The sequence below is a fragment of the Amphibalanus amphitrite genome, unplaced genomic scaffold (assembly GCF_019059575.1).
Source record: "Amphibalanus amphitrite isolate SeventyFive unplaced genomic scaffold, NRLGWU_Aamphi_draft 000024F_arrow, whole genome shotgun sequence".
NCBI classification, from domain to species: Eukaryota; Metazoa; Arthropoda; class Thecostraca; order Balanomorpha; family Balanidae; genus Amphibalanus; species Amphibalanus amphitrite.
Genome location: NW_024881520.1, coordinates 307,048 through 331,799, shown reverse-complemented (window position 1 = coordinate 331,799; position 24,752 = coordinate 307,048). Strand labels below are relative to the sequence as shown.

The 24,752-nt window shown below is 50.0% G+C and overlaps 1 protein-coding gene across 1 annotated transcript in view; it reads right to left on the bottom strand.

Annotated features, from left to right (window-relative positions):
* The window catches only part of LOC122392760 (RNA-binding motif, single-stranded-interacting protein 2-like), a 118,674-nt gene extending 95,787 nt beyond the window's left edge, over positions 1-22,887 (bottom strand). The window contains exons 1-2 of the mRNA XM_043388027.1: positions 22,661-22,887; positions 3,389-3,586 (exon numbers count right to left, since the gene is read on the bottom strand). Coding sequence (XP_043243962.1) covers positions 3,389-3,586; positions 22,661-22,708 — 246 coding nt within the window. The 5' untranslated portion in view covers positions 22,709-22,887. The remainder of the gene's footprint in view (positions 1-3,388; positions 3,587-22,660) is intronic.
* Positions 22,888-24,752: the final 1,865 nt, after the last annotated feature.

Sequence of the window (24,752 nt, the reverse complement as noted above, 5' to 3'; positions counted from 1 at the left end):
CTTCCGGTATACAGCAGGGGGGGGGGGGCGAGAGACGGGGTCAAATGTGCCCCGACCCACGGCACCCCTGGTTTGGTGAATGTGCAAATCGCAGGACTGCGCACATGTGCACATTACACATCTCAACAGAGTGATACCTATAACGCGGGCTTAGACCGTTTATGGAAGATGCTGAGCACATTACACATCTCAACAGATGTGTAATCTCAACACATCTCAACAGCCGGTCCCGTAGCTCAGTTGGTAAGAGCGTTGGACTCCGCGTGGCGAGAGCACGCGTTCCCGGTTACAACAGTCCGAGTTCGAAGCGCGACGGGCGCTTGACATTTATGGGCCTCCTGACAGGTATGGTTGCGGTTGGTGGCAGGCCGCAGCCAGGCGAAGTCAGTGAGGGGACCGGCCGTGCGCGGCTATGTGCGCACGTTAAACTTTGGACTCTAAATTCTGCCATAGGACTGGAATTGCGCGATCGGAGGGTAGAGGGCAGGGTCACCGCAACAAGCTTCGGTTAGCGGTGGTTCTGTCCTTGTGAATCCTTCCTATCAAAAGGTTCGGACTAAATTTATAAAAAAAAACAGTGATACCTATAACGCGGGCTTAGACCGTTTATGGAAGATGTTGATAATATCCTCATGACTTTTGCTTATCGTCATCAACATTGAGCGGTAAAATGATACTAGTGGGAAATGGGAAAATGCACATACATAACAGCGATGTTAACACGCAACAATCACACAAAACTGCAGAGCGGCGCAAAAATAATGTTCCGGAGACGGCCAAACAGGTGCGAAGGGAACTATGCACTATGCAGCAACAGGCTTTTAGTTAAGGTCAGCTTACGTTCATTTTAGTCGGTCAGTAGTCACTCTATATTGATGATATCAATTCATCATAGATGAGTTTATGATAGAACGGCAAGATAGAGCGAAAGAACAACATATAGCTGAATGTAAGCAGACAATTATAGCATGGCTTCTACGATTATGTTTTAGTACGGTGATCATTAGTACGAATATGACTTCTGGCAGATGACATTAATAGCTCGAAGAACTCATGTCATCAACCATACATGCAGTCAACAATTATCTATCGTTAATTGATAACGACTTCCTGTGAGCGAAGCCAAAATATTGTCCACACATGCAAGAAAACATTCATTGTTCAGCATTTCATGCGAAATCCAGCTAAGAATTCTTCGTCATGTAACAATTCCCACAGAATCATGCTTCATAATTCATCATAACGGTGACGTTTAATTGCATGCAATTAATCGGACCTGGTACATATTTGCAAGTTATCGTCAAAATATTAAACAAATATAAGACCTTAACTACGGAGCAGACATAATTATGTTACTCACAGACTGCATAATTCCTATTCTGTGTCACCTTTTCTGAGCAATGAAAGGTGGCAAGGCTCCGCGGGTGATAACTGCCCAGGTTTATGTACAATGCCAGTACCTACCCCCATTTGGTAATATACGCCCTAGCAAAATGTTTCGTCACATCTACATTGACCGTAGAGAAAGTCGACCGCATAACTCAACAAGTGGGTAATGTGGAGGGTGGTCGGATGAAGCTGCAATGGTGACAGGCGGTGGCAACGTTTGGGATGACATTGTCACTAACGCTATGATAAATGCACATAACCAGATGTCAACTATTGAAACACGGCATTCATGAGCTAAAAAGGAGCAACGACGGGCCCCAACCCGAGCCTTCATGGATTACCACTCACCTCAACTTTGTCATCTCCTAACACGATCCCAGTGCGGGGTCATTGAGAACAAGCTGTTCTGTAAACATTACCACTCGTGGCAGGTGACCATAGCTCACACGGTGAACAGCAGTGGTCCTAGTGGCCTTCCGTGAGCGGACCTGACCTTACCAACGACCCCGACCGGTTCATCGCGACACGACAGGAAGTGCAGTTCTGGATGAAGAGGTGGCTAGTCAGGTGGATGGAGCTGCTCGGATGTTTCCATTGCGTCCGACCAAGGTCGGTGGGGACGATTGTAGGCATCTTGGTGTGCTAACAGAGCGGAACGGGATGGATGGAAGGAGAATGAGGAGGACAGAGAGAGAAAGAGAGAAAGAGAGAAAGAGAGAGAGAGAGAGAGAGAGAGAGAGAGAGAGAGAGAGAGAGAGAGAGAGAGAGAGAGAGAGATGGAGAGGAAGGGAGAGAGAGAGAGAGAGAGGGAGAGAGAGATTCATGCGCCGTATTTTTGCTGCATTCATGCTGATGCAGTAGGACACTGAAAGGTCCAATTGTGTCCAAGCTAACATCCGGTAACATTTCCCTCGACCAGCTCCTACACAGGAACTGACAATACGAATTGCCAGTGAATGTTAACACGGTCGCAAGGTTACCACTGTTAAGCCGTCAGCTGGTTAGCTTTAAGCTGTTAATCAAGGTTAAGCTGTCAGCTAGCCAGCCCCTCGGCGCTCCCCACAGCTGTAGAGAAGGGTGGGACTTGATCGGCCTAAAACAGATAATTCGGCGCGGTGGCATTCCCCAAGGCATGCCCCTAAACCCTCAGGGAGCCATGGAAATTTGAAATAGGCGTGCGGGGTGGAAACGCCCATCCCGCAGACGCACACCACTGGTACACCTACATAGAATATATGTACACTGTACAAGAAAGCGCGAGACTAGCTACGACATAGCGCTATCAGGTCTTTCGACTTTCATTTCATTTCATCGTCGAATTTTCAGTCATACTGTATGGCGCACAAAATTATAAGCGCCATCCTACTTTGGCCAATGCGGAACAAGTCGAGGTTTACAACGGTCCTGAACCATACAGCCAAACTGCGGATCAGCTTCACTCTGATATCTGCATTCAGACACAAATGTGGTGCAGGGCACCGTTCAATACGTGCCAATGCAGCACATAGCAAGGTGCATAACGTGCCAGTGTGCCCGCACCTGCAGTGACGGGGCTGGCCGCACCAGTGGTGAGGTGCACCCACGGGTGCACCCGCACCCGCCGCACCCACTCTGTACCCATGTGCCATTACAGGGTGACGGGGCACGGTGCTAATGCACGTGATCAGCACAAATGCATCAGGGTGCAAGCGCAGAAAATTTACTCAAAACAAACCATGGATATGTGTCTACGATTCACCAGAACCGATCAGGTCGTATACCGGGAGCAGACTGCAGAGCACGTTGTAGAGGGGACGACAGTTAAATCGACATCACTGACGCCATAAGAGAAGTCAGCAGCAGCGACCCAGGACGAGATGGAAAAGACACAGATCAACGTCCAACGACACATCATGATAATCAGGAGTTCAAACTGACATCGACGGAATTTGGGGTTTGGGGTTTGGGGTACGGGGTACCGTCGTGGTACAGGGTACAGGGTACGTGTTGCGGTACTCACCGGTAGGCTGGTGGGCGCCTGGTGGCGGTACGGAGCCGGCTGGTATCCGGGCTGGGCCGAGTAGCGCACCTGTAGCGACAGCTGGCCGGTCGGCGGGCCGTCCATGTACCGGGGCGGGCCGTAGCCGCCGCCGGCGCCGCCTCCGCCCTGTAGCAAACCCATCGGAGTCGCCGGCGCCGGGTAGACGCGGCCCCTCATCTGCCGACAGACACACCGCGCGTCAGCCGCCGTCACTGACGCCGCAGTGATGACGCCGAGACAGTCGGACGGTCACAAGACTGGCTGGTCGCGCGGCGGGCCGGCCGTCCCGTTCAATGACCACTGGGAGCGACGCTGCAGCTAGTTTGCGTCGCCCCCGCTAGGTGGCCGACGCGGGGGCGGTGGCTGCGGCGGCAGACCGTCGAGACCGACGAGGGGCACGTGGCCCGTGGGTGGCGGAGGGGCGTGGCGTCTGAGTTGTCAGAGCCTGCAGCCCCCGCCGCTCAAATGCTGGAGTTATTCCAAAAGCTTCCATTCCCCCCGGGCACTTGCCTTATTGAATAAAACTGCGGGAGAAGGCCATGAGAAATGAACGGTGGACCGTGGCACTTACCACCATTAGGCTTCATACTGCATCGGTGCGTGAGGCAAGAGCAAGATACATATAGATCTTTTAGATCTTTTAGAAGGAGTTCAGGATCAAGCATATTTGGAATTTGGAAACGTAAGAGGAAGGGGAGGGAGGAAGAGGAAGTGAGGGTGAGATGAGAGAGAGAGAGAGAGAGAGAGAGAGAGAGAGAGAGAGAGAGAGAGAGAGAGAGTGAGAGAGAGAGGGAGAGAGAGAGACAGAGAGAGATGAGAGAGAGAGAGAGAGAGAGGAGGAAGAGGGGGAAGGAAAAGGAAGAAGAAGGGAAACCTGCAGCGCTTATCACATAAAGTGACACGAAAGGGCATAGGTAAATGGGAGCAAGAATGATAAAAATTAGTAAAAGTAAGTAAATTTGCACTTCGATGGTTGATGCCAGCAAGGCAAAATTTCATTAAAAACACGGGAAGTCCCCGTTAGCAGCACCGTCTCCGACAAAATCACACTATCACCAGTCTCGCATGGCGATGACATTCCACAAATTCTCGACGAAATCACAGACGTCTTCACCACAGTCGCGACCAGATCTAACAAGCAAGGCAAAACGGATCTCTTTGATAGGTGCGGCGAAAATAGCCATTCTTTGTCGACGCGATCGGCGCGTCAAACATCGGCAGGCACCCGAGCGAAGCGCCGGCATAGACCGCTGGATTCTGAGCACGGGCCAGGCGACATATGGCACAACAATGTCTAACGGCTAGTCTCATCCGAGGTGAATATCAGGCTATTCACCAATCAGTCATCGAATGAAGGCCTGGAATGAGACGAATCCAGAGGCCAGCTACGAAGTTACCTGCGTATTTCAGACTGATATATCTAATGACGATGACTGGGAAAGTCACTGAAAATGAAAAAGTCACTTCATTTGCAAAATATGATTTTTTTCCTTCAATCCCGTCTGGTCTTGGTACTTATAAGTGGCCTTCATAATCGGTAATGTGTGTCTATGGCATGTGGTAATTATCTTCATACAAATAAAAACCACTGAATCACCTATAATTCCGTAAGTAAATAAACACAAATGCCGCTGAGACCCAGGGCGTGGACTTCATTGATAACACGGGAAGTCAGTCTAGCCCATACCGCCCCTTCAAGGGGGAGCAGCCCGCGGCCGGCCCCTCGTCGACCCACCTTCGTCACGGTATACCTCGAGCGGCCGCCAGCGCCCCCGGGGACAATCAGCGGCCGATCGTGAAGGGCAGGCGATTCGATTAGCCGGCAGCCAAGAATAGAGGACGACGGGCCACCGCCGGCACCAACAGGAGCTAATTCCGTCACGGACAGGGTAAACTTAGAACGCAGCCAAGTACACTCTGGGAACAGTTCTAGGCATCAAGGCGGTTTCGTATCAAATTAGCCGTAATTGGTTGGTTGGAAGTTTCCGCAACGACTTGCCGGCAGCGGTGAAAGAACAGCACTTAAAGATTCCAACAGCGTGGGTGCTGTGTAAGTTGTTTTCTTACGGTTATTTTTTGCGGACAATACCCACTGGCAGATCCAGGGTTTCAGCGCGGGGGGGGGGGGGGCATACCAGGTCACGGAGCCAAACCTAGGGTACCCCCAAATCCTGTTTTCTCATCGGATTTAGGCCACTTATTTTTCGTCATAGCCCTGACACGTGTTTTTTCAAAAAAAAAAACAGATATGGTAGGACACCTGACCCCCATTGGCAGATCCAGGAGGAGGAGGCTTTTGGGACAAATACCCGGACAGCGCCAGAAATCGACGAAAATTGGTGGGGCCGGTGGGGCCCTCAGAATGACTGGTGTATAGAGCCGACGAGCCGACCCAGGGCCGCCGGTGTGGAACCTAAAGAGGTACTGGCGTGGGACCATCAAAGGCATCGGTGTGGGGCCCTCAGAGGCACTGGTGCAGGAACCACAAAGGAGCCGGTGTGGGCCCTCTAAGGTGCTGGTGTGAGGCCCTCACATGGACACCGTTGTGGTGCCTCAGACACTGGTGTGGCGCTAAGCCCACACCATTCACAGATGGCTGTGTGTGGGGCCCTTGGAGTTGTTGGTGCGAAATGCGAATGCTTAATAACCCAGCAGGACCTCTCAGAGACCGACAAAGGGCCCTCAGAGGCCGGTAACGGGCCATATGATGCCAACAATGGGCCTTCACAGGCCGGCAAGTGAGGGCCGGCAGTATCTTCAGGAGCCCTGTGGAGTCCTTAGAGATCGGCATGGTACTCTCAGACGCCGGTGGGGCCCTCAGAGTCACCGGTGTAGGACCTACAGAGTTACCGGTGGCTGGCTGCCAGAGGCACTGGTGTGGGGCCCCAGAGGCGCCGGTGTGGGACCCTCAGAGTCGCCGATGTGGGGCCTCAGGAGATACTGATGTCTCAGAGGTGGCGGTGTAGGGCCCTCAGACGTGTCTGTGAGGTGCCATCACAGTCGCCGGTGAAGACTTTCAAAGGCATCGTTGTGGGAGTCCTCACTCCTCAGAGACACATGCATGGGGGCAAGGGGTCTTCAAGAGACCAGCAAGGGCCAGCAGAGGCCTTCAGGAGCCCTGTGGGATCCTGGAGACCGGCGTGGTACTCTCAGGCGTCACTGGGAGTGGGAGCCCTCAGAGTCACCAGTGTGGGGTCCACAGAGTTGCAGGTAGGTAGCCGTCAGATGCGCCTGTGTAAGACCTTCAGAGGCGCCAGTGTGGGGCCTTCAGAGCCGCCGCCGATATAGGGCCGGCTATAGGGAAATATTGGTGTTAGTCCCTCAGATTGGCGGTGTTGGGCCCTCAAAGGCGCCGGTGTGAGACCCTCACAGGCGCCGTTATGGGCCCTCAGGGACACTGGTGTGGAGCCGTTCCATGCGGGTATGGGCCAGGACCCTAATTTGAGCTGACGCTTAATAGGTCAGCAAGGTCACTCATAGGCCAGCACAGGGCCCTCAGAAGCCGGAGTGGGCCCTTATGGAGATGTGTGATGTGTGGCGACTCAGGAGCCCGTGACTCCGTGAGGTGCTCTTACGAGTCCTGCGGGTCTTATCTCAGTCGAAATAAGGCACGTTTGGACCCTGAGCGGCCAATTGGAACTGCAGGGCCTCTCGGGCCCTTAAGGCACCACAGGGCATATTTTAAGGCACTTACTGCGTCCCGGATTTTGGGACGCAGCCCCGTCGCCTTGGGACGTAGCCCCTGCTAATTTGACCCACTGCGTCCCTGCCCTGTCCGGTTCCCTGACCTGTGTCCTGCTGTCTGCCCTGACCTGTACCCGGCCTTCCCTCTAAAATGTAATGTGCCATGCCCTGCAACCTGCCGTGCCCTACTTTCTGCCCTCCTCAGTGCCCTACTTTGTTCCTTGCCCTGTGCCCTTATGTAGTCGTAGCACGTGCCCTCTGCTCAACTTTGGGACGCAGTAAAAAAATTGTTAAAATATGCCCTGGGGCACCATGCATCTAATGAGGCGGCACACGCCCCTTGTGTCCCCCCCCCCCCCGGTTACGCTGCACTGGCTGCGGCCATACAGGTAAATCATATTCTAACCGTCCCTATTCCCAAGCATAGGCGCCGGCCGATTCCTGGTTTGCGCAATATGAGTGCCATCGTTAGACAATACGATCAAAAGGGTTGAAGCGGCATGACTCCCTGTGGTAAGAACTAAGAAGCAACATATTTTTAGACAAAGTAAGGCAATGAAAACTAAATTGAGGTTACTAAAACGACTCTGATCACAAAACTATTTACCAGGAACCCTTTCTAATCCATTTTTATTTAGTTCCTCGTTATAGGCGTAAGAAGTGTAAGTCTAAACGGGCCACATGCCCCTAATGCCCCCCCCCCCTGGATCCGCCAGTGACAATATCAACTCTAGGTTCGTGTCAAATGCACATTTTTGTGTCCTTGTTCCATGGTCTGACCGAGTCTTGCCAGCCACAGACAGAGAATACCCGAAAATTAGCATCATAATTTGAACATGATGCTCTCGAAGCCGTGCTATGCAGTGTCGGCGTGATGCTGTTTCCTGCCACGTGCTTTGCCATTTTGTGACACAGTGCTTGTGGCGTTCTGTGACGCAGTGCTCTGCCGTTTCGCGTTGTGGCGTTTCCATGCATTGCGGTACCTCTTTCCATACCGTGCATTGCCTTGCCCCTTTCCATACAGTGCTATACCGTGCATTTCCGTACCCCTTTCTATACCGTGTAATACCATGCATTGCCGTACCCTTCCCATAACGTGCCTTGCCATACCGAGCCCAGCCATGTCTATAACGTGTCATACCGTGCCGTCGCCGTGCCATACCATGTTGTGCCGTGCCGTGCCGTGCCGTGCCGTACCATGTGGCGCCGTGCCGTACCGTACTGTCCCGTACCGTATACCGTGCCGTACCCGGCGGCAGTGCGCAGTCGGTCGGACCACAGACAAACAGCCCGGACGCGTATCAGCTGTGTTCGCTATCACGGCGCGCCTGTGCGCTGAATCACCAGCCCGGCACCCGCGACAGAGCCGGCGCAGTGGAGGCGAACACGGCGTGCCGCTGAGCGCGTGACAATAGTGACGCAATGGAAACGGAAATGCTGCGGGGCATGGCAAATGTAAAAGGAAGAGAGCGATGTTTACAAATAGGTAGGAGCTTACCTAAGCGATACTTAAAAAATTAAAAAGTTTTTTTTTTCTAATTAGTGAGTCAAAACTGTTGCCGTCTTTCGAATTTCCATATACCAATACATTTAACACGCGCACCGACGGGGGTCTGCGCCAACTTCGTACCGACGGCGGGGGGGGGGGGGGCGGATGACCCCCCCCCCCTGAGATCTCTAGAACGAAGCAAGATAGCGACAAGTGGTAAACGGCAAGGGATATGCACGGACAAGGTCTACAATTTTTACAAAGATCATTTTCAGGTCAGGTCAAAGATGACGTCACAGGGGTCAAAAAAGTCAAAATGGCGGCGCTAGGTATGGAGAAAGTTTTTCTCGAATAACTTTCGAACTAGTCAATATAGGAATAAACTAAGGGCATCATCGTGATCCTCTCGTCAATCCGCATCGAATGAAATATATGTTGACCTCGAAAGGTCAAGGTCAAAGGTTGACCTCAGGTCACGTGACCTCGAGGTCATCATGCATATCATTCGATGTGCCTTGACGAGCTGAACACAATGAGACCATCCGCGCGGCTGTATCTTGTTCCTGTCCGGAGTTATTGTCAAAAAACCGCTGGTGACCTTTGATGACGTCACATGACCTTACAACTGCCCAACAGCAAAACAGACCTCAAGGTTGATCGTATATGAGGTCATGTATGGTTTATGGTGCCATTCCGACCCGTTTTAGTGGTAAAAACAGGGAGTTGATTTTTCCCCCATTGACTTATAATGGGGAGGTCGAGAAATTGACCTGACCTTAGGTCATCGATATCAAAATTCCGAGACAAACAAATTGTAGCTACTAATAACCTTATAACATCCTGCGACTTTCAAAGGCCTCCGACATCTACTGTAGCTCTGGTACGGTGACAAAGTTGCAAAAAAGTAACTTGAGGTTGGGTCATTCAAAGTGACCTGGTGACCTGACCTTAAAAGTTAGGAGGTTCAAACTTGCACACCATGTGTAAAATTGATGAGAGAATAGTCGTACCATATTTCGCGGTGCGTAGCGCCGCGGTTTTCCCGCTATTCGCGAAAAACCTCAGGTGGGGTGGATATCCGCCCCCCCCCCCGTCGGTGCGCGTATTTGGGTACATCGTTGTTTTTTTAGTTTTTCAGTTTTCATTTTCTTCCAAATTGCATGTATATTGGACCCCGATTGACTCCCATCCGTCTAATTACGTGATTTAACCTTCACCCCAGTGGGGGGGGGGGGGGGCATATGTTACCACCCTGTCGCGTTTTTTTCGTATAAATAAAAAACCGCGTCGCGTAGCGCCGCGCCGCTTGGGGTAGCTTTTGGTACATCAATTTTGGACAATGTGTGAAATTTTTGACCCCAGGTCATGTCAGGTCAGGTCACTAGGTCAAGTTAACTGACCAAGCCTAAAAAAGTTTGCAATCATGTCCAGCCTGCAGTGTTTGTCAGAGAGGTTTCAAACTTGGTGGATTACATGATGTTATGGGTGCCTACAATTTGTATATCTCGGATTTTTTATATGCGTGACCTAAGGTCAGGTCAGTGGCGTGACCTTTCCATTATAAGTCAATGGAGAAAAACAAAATGCCTCTAGATCCGTGTGTACGCATAGGAACAGTCCAAATATTTCAGGATAACAATGATTTGGACCACCCGTGACGACCAAGGTGTCTTTTTTGCTGATAGCCTCTTGAAAGGTCATCCGCGGTCATTTGAGGCTACAAACAGTTTTTTGCCAATAACTCTCGATTGGAAAGAGATAGAACGCTGGGGTTGGCCTCATTGTGTTTGTCTTGCCAAGACGCATCGATTGATATGCAACATGACCTTTTCCGGTCAGGTCATGACCTTGACCTGAGGTCAAATTTTGAAGTTGACCTTTCAAGGTCAAATTATAGATCATTCAACGCGTCTCGGCGAGAGGAACACGATTCTGGCATTAGAAATGACCTAGCTTCTTTTAGTCAAAAGTTATTGTCGAAAAACACTTTTCTTAAAAACAGCTATTTTTGGAGTTTTTGCCCTCTGGAGGCTAAACCGTTGACCTGAGGTCATTTTTGACGATGACCTTATCAAAAGAAGAGTTCAAAAGCTATCGATTGCTTTTCCCAGCGTTTTTCTAGCTATCATAGTTCCTGAGATAATGACATGTTTTCTGAAAAATATAATGACATTTCGCAAATTTTGACCTTTGATGACCTCTGGTGACCCCAATATTGCTCTAAGATGAAAAATGACCGAGATACTTTCAAACGTACGCGTCAAGAGCTATCGACTGCTTTTTACCGCGTCTTTCTAGCCCTCTTAGTTTTTGAGTTAGAGGTGGGTGGTAACATATGCCCCCCCCCCCCCCCCACTAGGGCGAAGTTGGCGGAGACCGCCACTGGGGCGCGGGTTAATTCAGAGTTTCCAACCACGAGCGTTACGAATATTTCACTACAATTGAAAAATGGTGGTCTGACGATCAAATTGATTTCTACCCTTCAATCCGTGTCTCTAAAGTGCATTCTCATCTGCACGGTCGGTTCTAGGGCCCCCTGCGGTCTTCAGTAGTGACACAGTGACCGCGCACTTCTCGGATGTGGTGGGGAACACCGAGCTGACCTCACGAGAGCAGCCGGCTTCGACATCGGCTGAGGTGAAACTTGGGTCAACACCTTTCACTTTCCGTGCCTGTGCGGGCTGCCGGCTGGGAGTGTCACACAGAGGTGGCCCGATGGCTGCCTTTCATCCAAGATTTAGATCCACGTGTCGACTTCGATAGAACATGTGGTTGAGTACATGTGGAACCTGCAGTTGTTATCTGGGATTTGCTGCCCTCCTGCGAGACAGTTAGAGGTATTGGATGTCGGAAAAGCTCGAAGGACACCTGAACACAGATGGGAGTCTCGCTAAATGGGGTAAGGGTATACCTTGGAGCAGCTGTTTTGGTCCGAACGAGCGCAACTGTTGTTAGGTGCGGTGCATGGTTCAGTTTCAACAGACCCGTGACCTTGGTGCAATCGCTGCATGGGTGCAACTGCAACCTGTGTGCACTGAGCACTGTGCAATCCCTGTGCCGCATCGAAACCTTGAAACCTGCAACTCAATGTGATGCAGCTGCATATCGAACCACGATGACAAGCAAACAACGCGGGGATTTTCAATGTCAGAGTGAGCCAGATTATGAAACTCTGCAGCAGGAAGACAGTGCTAAACAGTGTGCAAATAGTTGGCTTTTACATGCCCGGATGATAAGCTAGGTATATAATTACAATGATCTTATCTATCAGTGGTTAAATAAAGGAATAAAACAAGCAGCATCTTCAAATCGAGTGAAAACAATCAAGATAACCCGGCAGTTGTTGGGGTATTTCGCCACCCACCGTTTGCTGGGGGGGGGGGGGGGGGCGTTAAACGCCCCCAGCCGATAACTCGAGAACCAATAGGCGCAGCGAAACGCACGAGGCGGCAAACGAAAGAACGCGACTAGACGCTTCAAATGAGTACTTTAAAGTTGAATTTTTAGGTCACAGGTCGGGTCAAGGTCAGGTCAAACACCTGAAATCGGGCTTTCAGTAGCATTGACTTCAGGACTTCGCAATGGGCGCCTCTCGTCATAAACTCTGTCAAAACGGTGCACAATCCATCATATAAGGCCTACAAGAGTGTCAGCTCCATGTAGGGGTCAGTCAAGCATAGGTCAGGGTCAAGGTCAGGTCAACCGGGTAGGCACATATCCCCAAAAATCAAAACTGATATTCGCAGCCTGTGACACATGTTTTATGGGTAATTTTGGGCGTAGAACACGATGGTGACATTCATTTTATCATATGTGTACGTGTTTGGCTCAAAAAGTTCAATTTAAGAAATTCATGTATCATGGTCGTGAAGTAGTCACGAGAAATTGCCAAGATTCAGTTCAAGATTTTGGAAAATGCGGAACGATAATCAATAATCGAAGATAACCATTTGATTGTTCATGGTATTGGCAGTCTAATGGCGTTTACGGCATGTCTGTATGTCTATTCTGTGATTTTATATGATTTTTTGAACATATGCCGTTTTTGGTCGAAAACTCAGAAATCATGACGTCACTAAAACCTCGATATCTCAAAAATTTTCCGACCGATTTTTTTGAAACTTTGTCACAATAAACTTCAATCAATTCCCTACAGGTATCAAAAATTTGGCGCGCCTGCGGCGCGCCGTTTTTATGCTATGGCCCGGCGAAAAAGTGGGGGCGTTTAACGCCCCCCCCCCCAGCAACTCGCGGGATAAGACTAAACCGTTATTTGCTGTCACACTGTATAAATGCACAACAAAGGTCGGAGTGACTTAGCCTATATTTTCCCGCGTTTTCGGCTTTCGGACTTATCGATATTTGATATTATAGTCATGTCGTGGCCGGGAACAAGAGATCATGAAAAGTAAGTTGGCTATTTGTGTATGAAAATACAAAGCTCGACTACTCAGGCATAATGGTAATGATTCACCCGCCATCACAAAAGCAAGCTCATTGAATTTGAAACAGGTAGTCTATATATCAGGTCAAAAAACGGCCAAAATGCTTGACAACTGTCAACTCAGCATTGAAAACACCACTAAGTGTAGAGATGTGACCGTATTAGGGAAGCCGACTCCGAAGGCCGTCTAGGAAAGACCTCGTGTGGAAAACACGGGGTAGAAGAATGCACCGGACATACAAACACGGCAAACATGTTTACAAGGGGCCAGTTACCTATCATTACACTGTTTTTTTTTTATATTTTTTCTAACTAATAGTCCGTTACCCATGATCAGGCAACCAGGAGTGCCCCCATCCTCAGTCTCAACGACGCACAGAACCCTTACGTTAACACCAAGGAACTATCCCACCTTCTAAAATGTTGTTAAAACCAGTTAAATTGTGCCCGACTTTATAGATTGGATGACCAGGAACACGGTTCTGGCATTTATTTTTCATTAAACATCTTAGGCTTCCCATATTCCAAACACAAACTTTCAAATATGTGACGTCACAGCCCAAAATTACCTCCTTCCCCAGGCCACATTACTGTCATAAAGCTGATTCTTTTTACTCTGTAGGCACCACAACAAAGTTCAGACCGAGTTTTAAGCGATTTTTCAACGAACAAACCCATTTAAATCAGAATGACTAAACGAGGTGACGTCACACTAACGGTCGCTCCATGTTGAAGATAGGGCCTTGCGCAAGGCCCATTTTCAAATGAAGGGAACGAATTTCTTCAACACCAAGAGGCCGCGGGGGTTGCAACCTAGATAGATAGTGGTTTCTGAACCTCGCCGCAAACTTGGCCATCTCAACTCAAACCCCATGTTAAAGGTGGGATAGTCCCTTTAACACCAAAATCAAAATCAAAGTTGAAAAAGTCGCGGCACTCCCTGCTAAGAAGAGGAAAAAAACATAAAAGAAGCCGAAATGACTACGTATGATATTATTTAACTTGGTTAGTAGATACAGAGAGCCATAGTAGTTAATGCCAAATCCAGCATAAACTGTCCGCTAAGGGTTCAATCGTACATTGTTAGTGAGAAACACGCGCACACTCACTTGGAAGGTGACATTTTATAGTGGGGTAAAGGTAAATCAGGTCTGGTCTAATTCATGCATGCAGGGGGTGTCGATTTGTGAAAATGGTTGGGGGTGCCCAGAGCTTTATCCCTCGCCCGTATACATTGGGGGGGGGGGGGGTCGAACGAACCCCCTCGATTTTTCGCGAATAACTCGCGTAAAAAGCGGCCGATCACGACGAAACTTTCAGTAGTGCCCTCGCGTTGATGAATTTTACACCTACCCTCGAAATTTCATGACCCTGACCCAAATGACCTTTGACCTGTGACCTACTTTTAGAGACCATGTTTGGCCAAAATCGCGATTTTGGCGTATGTCGGCTCGCATCCCGCGCGTTTGCAGTCTTTTCGTGGTTTCAAGCGTTCAAACATATATCACATGTGATATGATGTTGCTCCCATGCATTAGGGTGGGTGTCAAGGTCATCTGAAGGTCAGGTCAGTTCATTGACCTTTGATGACCATTGACCTTTGATGACCTCGGTTCACTTTTTCGAGTTTTACGTGTTTCTAGGCTAGTGTTTGGAGCTGAATTCGAATTTAGCAACCACATGAACATTTACGAAGTAGTCTTGGTGCCTTCGTAACATGTTACGAAGCTGTCTCATATGCTATTCTTTTAGATAAAACTGCATTGTGTTAGTATCAGGGCCTCGGATAACATGTTAACTCGGTGGGCAATCGCCCACCCAGTAGCGATTTTTGCCCACCCAGTGGAGTGTGTTTGCCCACACAGTAAAGACGGAGACGGAGCAGTTTTACCCGCGCTGGTCCGGTGCTCAGCGCCTTCCACGCCGGGCCGAGGGTGTGTGTCTGAACACCCCCGTCTAACTCGGCTCCTGGGCCACGTAGCGACATGCGGTAGGCGGCATTGGAAAGACAGTTAAAGGTAGTGTGCCAGCTTTCCTGGACCGTATGGAGTTAATGGCCCAGATAAGGAGAACCGGATTTTTAGAACTTATCCATACCTTCAAAACTCATGGAAACGTCTTAAATTCTTCAAATTTTGAGTACCCCAGTGCGAAATTCGCCCCGACGGGTTGTCGGTCGTACCCCAACCACATTTCACACCACTATGAACAATAAATGCACACACTGAAATCGCTATTACCGATATGCTCATCCAATCCAGTTTCGATAAACCCGTTCATCATCATCTCCTGCGGTTTCGAACACGCCTGTTAGGTGGTGCGGTAGACCGCGCCCAAAGCCAGGGCCCCGGTAACGTGAGGTAGCCGAGTCGGGGCAGCGTGCGCTGACCCAAGCCGGGGCCGTGCGTCCTCCCGGTGTCATGTGATAGCCCGGGGCTGCCCGCGGGGATGCGGTAGACCGCGCCCAAAGCTGCGGCCCCGGCTTGGGTCAGCGCACGCTGCCCCGACTCGGCTACCTCACGTTACCGGGGCCCTGGCTTTGGGCGCGGCTTCTGCTCATACTTTGTGGTGCGGTGGTGGTGCGTCGGGCCGCGCGCTCTGACTTCGGCCAAGAAAAATGCGTCAGCTGATCATTGTCATTTCTGCCACTTGCGTGTGGTGAAATGGGGTCATAACTTAAGAGACGGCTTTTTCATATCAATTATTTTACATAAAATCATATTTCAAACCATAAATAATGTTCGACAGCCAAATAAAAGAAACAATACCAATACAGGCTTACAGTTTAAGGCTCGACATTGTGTTGTCTACGATGAGACAGCTGATAACTCATTCCCGTACGTCGTAACTCTATAATGACCTTTGCTTATTGTCACATGTGCGCCGCATTCGCGATTGTTGCCGACGCCTGTTTGCAGGTCAGCCCACTACAGTTGTTATACATATCGAAAAACCGATAAACTTTTAGGCGAAAAAGGCACTATTCCAGGCCCATTTTTGATTTTCTTTGCGATATTAGGTAAAAAAAGAAGCTTCTTATCCTAGGAAAAATAAGATGGGAAATCTTTCAAAGGTGGCACACTACCTTTAAAATGAAGAGAATACTTGTTCTTTATAAGGTCAGGTCAAAGCTCAGGTGACCAGAGGTCATAAAAGGTCAAGTTTGGATTGTTTGAACAATTTTCGAAAACCTGGCGCATACTTTGGGAACTAATAGAGCTGCAGCGCCGCGGAAAAGCGCATTTGATAGCTCTTTCAACGCTCTTTCGCCAAAATAGTCCTCAGATTTGACCTCAGGTCAACGGCTTAGCATAAACTCTCCAGAGGGCAAAAACTCCAATAATAGACACTTATGAAAAAGTTTTTTTCTGCCATAGCTTTTTACTCGAGAAAGTCATGACATTTATTTTGCCAGCCATCATGTTCTTCTTATCAAGACGCGTCGATTAAACTATAGTTTGACCTTGAAATTTAATTTTGAAATTTGACCCCGGGTCAAGGTCAAGACCTGACCGGAAAAGGTTATGTTGCATGTCAGTCGATCCGTTCAGTCGATCATCGCTCTAGCATGCGCCTAACAGAAGTTATTAACAAAAAACTGTTAGGCTCCCTTTTGTGACCTGAGATGACCTCAGGGATATAAGGAAAGGTCTCGTCATTTTCACGTCGGGTGTCATTTTCCAGTTCAGTGTGTCATGTTGAATTGTTAATAGGTGTTTGGAAGTGTTCAGAATGGTGTCCGTCCAGAAAAAACGCATTTTAATTCCCTTCCATTGACACTGGTGATAGATGTCGGACTTTCGTCCCCGTCCTGAGGTGAGATGTTCATTTGTCTGGCCGCTATGTCTGCCTCGAGCGGTGGAGTATTAGTAACAACTGTCGCCTATCACCGGGGCAACCCGAGATCATTTCCCGCTGACCACAGGAGCTTTCGATAAGGTATGACGCGTACGGCGCAACGCCACCAACACCCAAGATCTTTTGAATTAGAGAACACAATGCGTTCAAAGAATCGTAACAGTAATGCCAGTACCAACTTTGGTTGGGGGTGCCCAGAGCCCCTTGGGGGGTGCCCAACTCAGCATTGGGGGTGCCCGGGCACACCCAAAAGTATACAAATCGACACCTATGCATGCATGTTGTCCTGCCATCCCTCCCGATGCCCTCCACCTAAGCCGAGCTTGTTGCAAGATTCATCGGGAGAGATGGGGCCTGATAAATTTATGGTGATTACTGATTAGTGCGAGCAAACATTTCCATGCCAACACTCTCCAAATCTCACACTCCTGCAAAATGAGATCTCAAAAAGGGGAAAAAGAAACGAAAATGCCAGTGACAAAAAGCAATCCTGAGTGGTTAAAATAAAAAGCATAACTGGCGTCAGCAAACATTTTTTCCGTTTTTTTTCGCAGTTCAAACAAATACCTATCTGAAGGGGCTGAAAGTCTGATGATCATGAACCGCGAAGACCATTCCCTTAAGGTTAAACGTCCAATTTTGAGAACGCAGATAGGCAGTATCCCACCCCGGAATCAGCCCCTTTCCCTGTTAAAACACAGTTTTCGAACCGTGACGTTATGCCTAGAGAAGGTTCAAAAGGTTTTCAGGCTCAATGAGCTTCTCTCCTCCCCTATCTCCTCGCAGTTGCACATACCGGTAGCCAGTATCATAGCAGTATGACATTAACCTCAAGCTTTCGCTAATTGATACCACTCTACACCCGTGGCTCATCCCTTCTGTCTCTGTTAAATTTCAGTCCATCATTGGCACATCTGGGCAGGGCTTGGCCTTTGGCAGCAATCAACTCTTTCATTCACTGCCAGTAAGATGACGCCGTTTTCGGAACGGACACCGCTGCCAAAGTAGAGTGGATGACCCGACCTGCCACAGCCTGCCAGCGCCGACAGCGTGACACCGCCCGACTCCGACACAAGGCAGACAAGAGAAGAGTGAACCAAATATGAGCCCGCATGACTGGTGAAAGGTCTAGACGAATGAGTGCACATTGAACGACGCCTTTCTCATTCATTGTGCGACATTTTTGTCCTGAAATTAACGATCCTTGGTTTGGGCTTCTCGACTCAGTTCTCAGTTGCCATTGTGACGGATAACAGCACCTGAACCGGTGCACACTGGATCCCATCCTCAGCACGGCGTCTGTGGTCTGTTCTCCGGCCCGGCTCGGCCGGTTCACGAGTCGTGACGCCGCATCAGGCAGGGCTGACTGGGCTGGAACAGCGCAGCGGGGCCGCGCCGGTCACAGTCGCCCCCCTCCACTCCGGCTAGGGGTGACCTGCCGAGGAGAGGACCTCCAGTTCAAGCCCCCCCCTTCCAGCGAGGGGTGACCTGCCACGAAGCGGGCCTCCGGTCCCGTGTGGGAGGAGGAGGTGCAGGAATGTCACGTGCTCTAGACTGCCGCTCGACCCGGCCCCCGGGTGCGGTTTCCGTACCGTTGACGGCTCAACACCGCCGCTAGCGCTCGAACCCGGAGACTTTCGCCGTCAGCGCTGCGGCGTTGGGAACGGGTCGCACTCTGCAGTAGGCTGAGCGGGTGTTGACCCGGTCAAGGGCGTGGGGCGTGGTGAGTGGGGTCACTGACGGCCTAGTCGGGTGGTGCAGGGGATGTGGGGAAAGTGGTTCATAGACACCGAGTAGCGAAATCGTGTAGCCTGTCTGGAGAATAAGAAAATGAAATGGCATCAGACTTTGGCAAATAAGCCTCACCGACATGATGATAAGCAGAATCATGTACCTATCTCATAACAGTTTAATTAATAACAATTTCACATAAAATGTATTGCCTTGGAACTGGCTTTACCTTTTTGTAAGCCACAGCTGATAGCACGTATTATTTTAAGCGCAGAGACTCAGCTGTAATTTTGACTTGAAATAATTCATCCAATTTAACCTTCCAGGCGGTGGGGGGGGGGGCATTTTTTTGCCCCCCCCCCTTTACTTTTTTCGATATATCTCGAGAACCGCTGCGCCGATCGTCACCAAACTTTCAGTACCCTCCCGGGAGCAGCTAGCGCACATGGTGACCAAAAATTTTTCCAAAGGCTATGATAGGTTGGCCGCTAATGACGTAAGAGTGACGTCATTTTTGCCATTTTCGACCCAAAAAAAGGTTTCGCGGGAAGAGCTGTCAGGCCTACAGCTTTAGAGATACAGAAAAATGTATTTTACATAAAAGGTGTGGAATCAAAAGGGCTACAAAACTGCTATTTCGGTTTTTCGAATTTTTTGGATTTTGACCCCTAAAAATCAAAAAATAGATTTTTTGAATATAATAGCCAAAAAATCCAAAAAGTTTTTTGAATTTCGAAAAAGCCGGAATATATGTGATAGTCCTTACCGCCTTCTATCTACATACCAAATTTGAGATCGATACCTCGTTTTTTGGCCAAGTTATAGCGAAAAAACTGTTCAAAATTGATGACGTCAAATTTTCAAACTCAATTTTTAGCAATTCTAGACCTCGTAGCGCAAAACAAAGACCATCATTAGACTCCCCGTGACGAGCTGCATCGAATCGATACCCATTTTATGCAAAAATATCAACTTTGAAATTTGACCTTTTTTGACCTGACCTTGACCTGACCTCCACCAGAAAGTGACCTAAACCGTACCTGATGGTCTTATAACCAACACCATTGAGTTGGAAATGAAAAACTGGCCATAAAACATGCATCACATAACCTTAGTAAAGTTGGGCTCATGTGGTGACCCTTGGTGACCTTCGGTGACCTGACCTGTGACCTGACCTGGTATGACCAGTGACCTCTAATAGCAACATATGTACTAGACAACTGACGCCTTATCGCTGATTTTCGACAGAATGCGTTTTACTCGGTGTTATAGCGCTTTCCCTAGAAGCCCTGTGAACGGTGAAACATTTTATCTTTGACCTGACCTGTGACGTCATCGGTGACCCCGAGGCCAATGAAATTTGGTTTCCTTCGACAAATTTGACAGGGCTATCGAACGCCGTTTGAATTTTCCGGATCCGTCCAGTAGTTTCGGAGATACGGGGGGGCAAAAAAGTGCCCCCCCCCCCCCCCACCGCGTGGAAGGTGGCTGGTAGGCCCACCGCCTGCCGGGTTAATCTCTCGGAGGTAAGCTAACAATCAGGCCATCTTCATTATTCCCTCATGCTTCTGATCGGTCCCCTGCCTCTAAATTCCTTTGCCTGTTACCGTTTGCACTTTGCAGACTTGCACCAACATAGAGAACAGCCTTTGTGGACCACCGGAAGTGGGGTGGGGGAGGGGGCGGCAGTACGGGCTGTCCCCCGTGCGAGGCACGGGCTGACACCGCACCCCATGCCCAGGACCCCTGAGCGGTGTCCAGATCCTGACGTATGTCAGGATCAAGGGAGAGTTACAGGGATCGGTTACGGTACGGTCCGTACCGGGTCAACAAGTACGGGTCAGGTGCGGGGTCGCCGGGTACGGGTACGGTCGGGTTACGGGTCGCCGAGCTATATACGAACCGAGTCGTGTTGTGTAATGGGTCGAGTGACAGCCACCGTGTCATTTGAGGTGTCAGGCATACGGGTTAGGTTTCGGCCGTTGAAATGGATCATAGGCCCACTGCGCACCACTGCGCACCGGGGAGATCATTCACCCCCGGCAAGGTAGGTATATGTAAACAGTCACTTTCATTCTGCCTTACATTTTCAATGATGCACCACTCCATCGCTTCTTATTTCAAAAGTTGTTCATACCTCTTAAACTGGCTTTTGGTCACTGAGATGTCTCAAATGAATGTAAAGATAACTACTAATGAATGCGTCCCGTAAAACAATTCATCTTCGGCGACTTAACTTCCTGTGTCGAGCCCTCACACGACGATACGTCCATTCCCGCAGCAGTCAGCACGTCGCCCCCCCCCCCCCCCCCCCCTGAGCAGTCGTGCCTGGAGTCATGTGCTATGCCATGTAGCTGCAGCCAGGGCGCTGCAGCAATGCAGCACAATCTGCCTGTTTGTGGTATCATGGAGCCGACCGTTGTGTGGATATCAATTGTTCACCGTTTGACGTGCACTCCCAGTCTAACCAAGTCTGTCCTAGGCTCGTCCGGTCTGCCGCAGGTCGTTCCAGTCTGTTCTGATTTGTTTTGGACTGTCTCAGCCTGACATGGTTCGTTTAAGCCTGTTCCAGACCATCTGCTTTCTTCCACATTGCTCCTGAAGGTCCCCGTTTGTTCTGGTATGCACCAGTTTGGGCATTCTATCCCAATATTAACTGGTTAGATTTGGTTTTGTCCAGATCAGTTCGGGTTTGACAATGCATGCCTTTCATAGGTGTCTTGAAAGGTCCTGCTTGTGTCTCTTCGTCTGTCTGTCCATCTGTCTGTCCGTCTGCTCGTCTGCTCATCTGTCTACCCGTCCGTCTGTCTGTCTGTCCATCTGTCCGTCTGTCTGCCCGCCCGTCTGTCCGTCTGCCCATCTGTCTGTCCGTCTGTCCATCTGCCCGCCCGTCTGTCCGTCTGTCCGTCCGTCCGTCCGTCTGTCCGTCTGTTCGTCTGTGAGTTTGTCTGCCCGTCTGTCTGCCCTTCTGTCTGTCTGGCGACCTTCGGATGCGGCTACCTCTCCCAGACCGCAGACAGACAACTCCAGCTCACCATCAGAGGCGAAAGTGAGATCGGGCTTCAATGTGGAGCGAGATCGGGCTTCAATGTGGAGCTGCCATTCTCTGCTGAAATGTGCATCTGCCGTTCTCAGTTGATTGGCTACAGATCGGTGACCCGGAGAACAGTGCATGAGCGTGTGTACTTTCCCCAGAATAAATTGGGCGCGGCTTAGGAAAACGGAACATTGCATTGGGCAGTATTTAATTGCAAGTTAAAACAGAACGAGTTTTTTATTGAGGTTCCACCTAAATTCGAGCATTCAAAAAAGTGATTTACTCCGTAATAAAGGTGCGCAATGCGCATATACGTTAAAAAGCGGAGGATATGAACCTAAATTAATTATTTGCTATTACATTTTCAGCTATTCACCAATCAATTGACGCTTTTTAATTTCGTTAGCATCATTTTGACTAATTATATGATGCTGCTGAAGAAAAATCAATATTGTGCACAGCGTTACCATTATTCTTCGTCTAAACATATGGGTCATAAATGTGACACTTGTGACGGGAACTATTCCACAGCACCACCGGGGCCCAGTTGGGGGCTCCAGCTGTACATCCGCCAACAATGTAGCAGCCAGGGCCGCATAAGGTCTCCAGCCGCGGCGAAACACTTGGCCTGCCCGTGCGTGAGTGGCGGAAAATTATGACCGGACCAGACCTAACGACACGGTCCGGTAACCGCCCTGATGGAGCCAGACCCGGCCTCCCCTCATTGAGAAAACATCGTAAAGAAAGGAAGACAGACCAGACCCGGCCACAGTCCAGGCTGACTGGTAAAAACTAGCCGACTGCCAGAGATGTCCGCTATTTCTCGGCCGGCTAGTCTTGGAAAATATAGCTCTGGGCAGATGATTGTGAAGAAATGGGACCAGTCCTGTGTCTTGGTGGGTTATGGTGGGTGTTCACGGTGCAGTCATTCAGTGGGCGTTTGCAAGATGGGAACACTCAACCCACCGACAGGCGACGGGCGACATAAGCCGTCGCGGCCGGACATACCTCGCGCTGGTACAGGGCGCCGCAGCTGTTGACAAAGTTGTCGTACATTCGGCCGGCGCGCCGCTGATCGGGGAGCACACGCACACACGAACACCCACCGTCACTATCGTCACGGCGCGGTACGATATGTCACGCACCCGTCACCCTCCGAGTGCCCGCTCGAGCTGCGGCGCCGCAGTGCCGTCGGCCGAACCCTCGTCAGCTCTGCGGCTAGCCGGGAAATTGCCGGCCGTCGGCTGCCGGCCGCCGCGATCAGCTGATCGTCGAGCCGTAAGGACCATTCGCCACCCGGTTAGCACGTCAAACGCGCCCCTGCTGACCCACAAAGCGCTGGACGCGTGCCGACGGAGCCGACTATCGCGAAAAACGCCCCGGGCGTATACAAAGGGCACAAAGACGACCAAAAACCAGGGTGTGGCGGCCCCGTCTCGATGGGCTGGCGGGCACGACCGCGCCGGGGATATTGGGCTCAGATGGCTCGGAGACCCCAGTGACATCGAGCGGTCACAGAGTTCCAGTTGAGTTTATATCCGGCTTAGCTCAAAGTCGTTCGGTATAACCATTCTTTGCTGCCCGCTATCACCGGGAAAAGCTAGTGCGCAGTTGATATCATTTCGTGGGAGTATTATGTATTCACCGCACCGGGCGTAGGTGTATCGTTTGAACTGACTCAAAAGGATTGCTGTCCTGGCTATTGGGCAGCATTTCAAATCCCATGCCCGCGACCCTCGTCCCTCACAGCGACGGACAAAAAAAAAAACAGTCAGAGCTTCCCAGCTCCGCGCTAAGGCCTTCAACGACACCGGCGCCGGGCGCGCACACCAAAGTGGATTATAATCGCCTTTCGACGCCATCCATCAAAGGGTGAAGCAAGAGAAAACGACCCCAAGGTCACAGCCGTGGGGCCCGCGGCTCGGCATCTGTAACCAGCCGCGCCGTGTCGTGTCTCCATCGGAAGGTCATGCCACGACTGCAGAGACAAACAGCTGGCGCGCCGCCGGGCCGATCAGCTGACTGTCGTGACGTCACACCGGGTCAGATCGTCGGCCGAGGCGGTGTTTGGGTTTCGGGAGGGGGTGGGGGGTCATGGGAAGGAAGTTGTGCTCATGGGCGGGGAGCTGTCCGGTAAGACCTCACATGTCTTACAGGGAAACTTTCCGCGAATGCAGCTGAACCAGTCTTGAGTGGTGAGTGATTTGCACAATGCGATGCGGCGGCTCTCGATGGATTTGTAAGGCACGAGAAAGCTCGTTCCAAAGTCTGCTCGGCCGGGGCGATATATTCTGATATAAAGGGGTGATTCAGTTCCCGTAAATGTGACCCAGTTTGCGTTCTGTCCCTCAGTAAAGCACCACTGGAAGAGGTAAGGCGCTGTGGCCCGCCAAGGAATAAATCGATTGCTTCTGGCCAAACTGGAGCTGATATCAACAGGTCCCTATAATAGGTAAGCGCTTTGTTAGCAGATAAAGTAGGAATGAACTCAGAACTGAAAGCGACTGTAAGCCACATTTAGGATGGGTAGACCTGCAATACGTACCCGCCCTTTTCCTGGACAATAAGAACACCGCATATCTCGATTATGCCCGTTTTGAGCACTATGCCGGAGTGAAATTACTATGAATTTTATACCGCTGCTCTTCTTACCAACGCTGTACCATAAAAATAGAGATAGTGAATCCCGTGCTCAACACACCTATGAATAGCACAAACCGAATTAGTTGAAGTTCTCAAAACGTCTTACAATTCGCACCTTCAGCCCGCCCCGTGCTGGCCAGTTCCGTCAGTTCGGTTCAGTTTCTGGCAACCCATTTCGGTTCGTTACCCATATACAGTTCGCCGGCCTCGGACACCATTCTCTATGTAAGTTGTGGTCCAAAACACAGATTGGAAAACCAAGAGGAGAACACCGCATCAAAATCAAGAACCCGAACTTTCCCAGCGAATAGGTGTGCAATATGCAATAAATGTGCATTGTGCATGAAGTTCCGCCACTGATTTGCACTAAACTTCTTTGATAAATATCATATTGCATAATTACTCTTGGTAAACGGCCTTAAAGGGACCCTCCATTACCTTAACATTAGACCTTAAC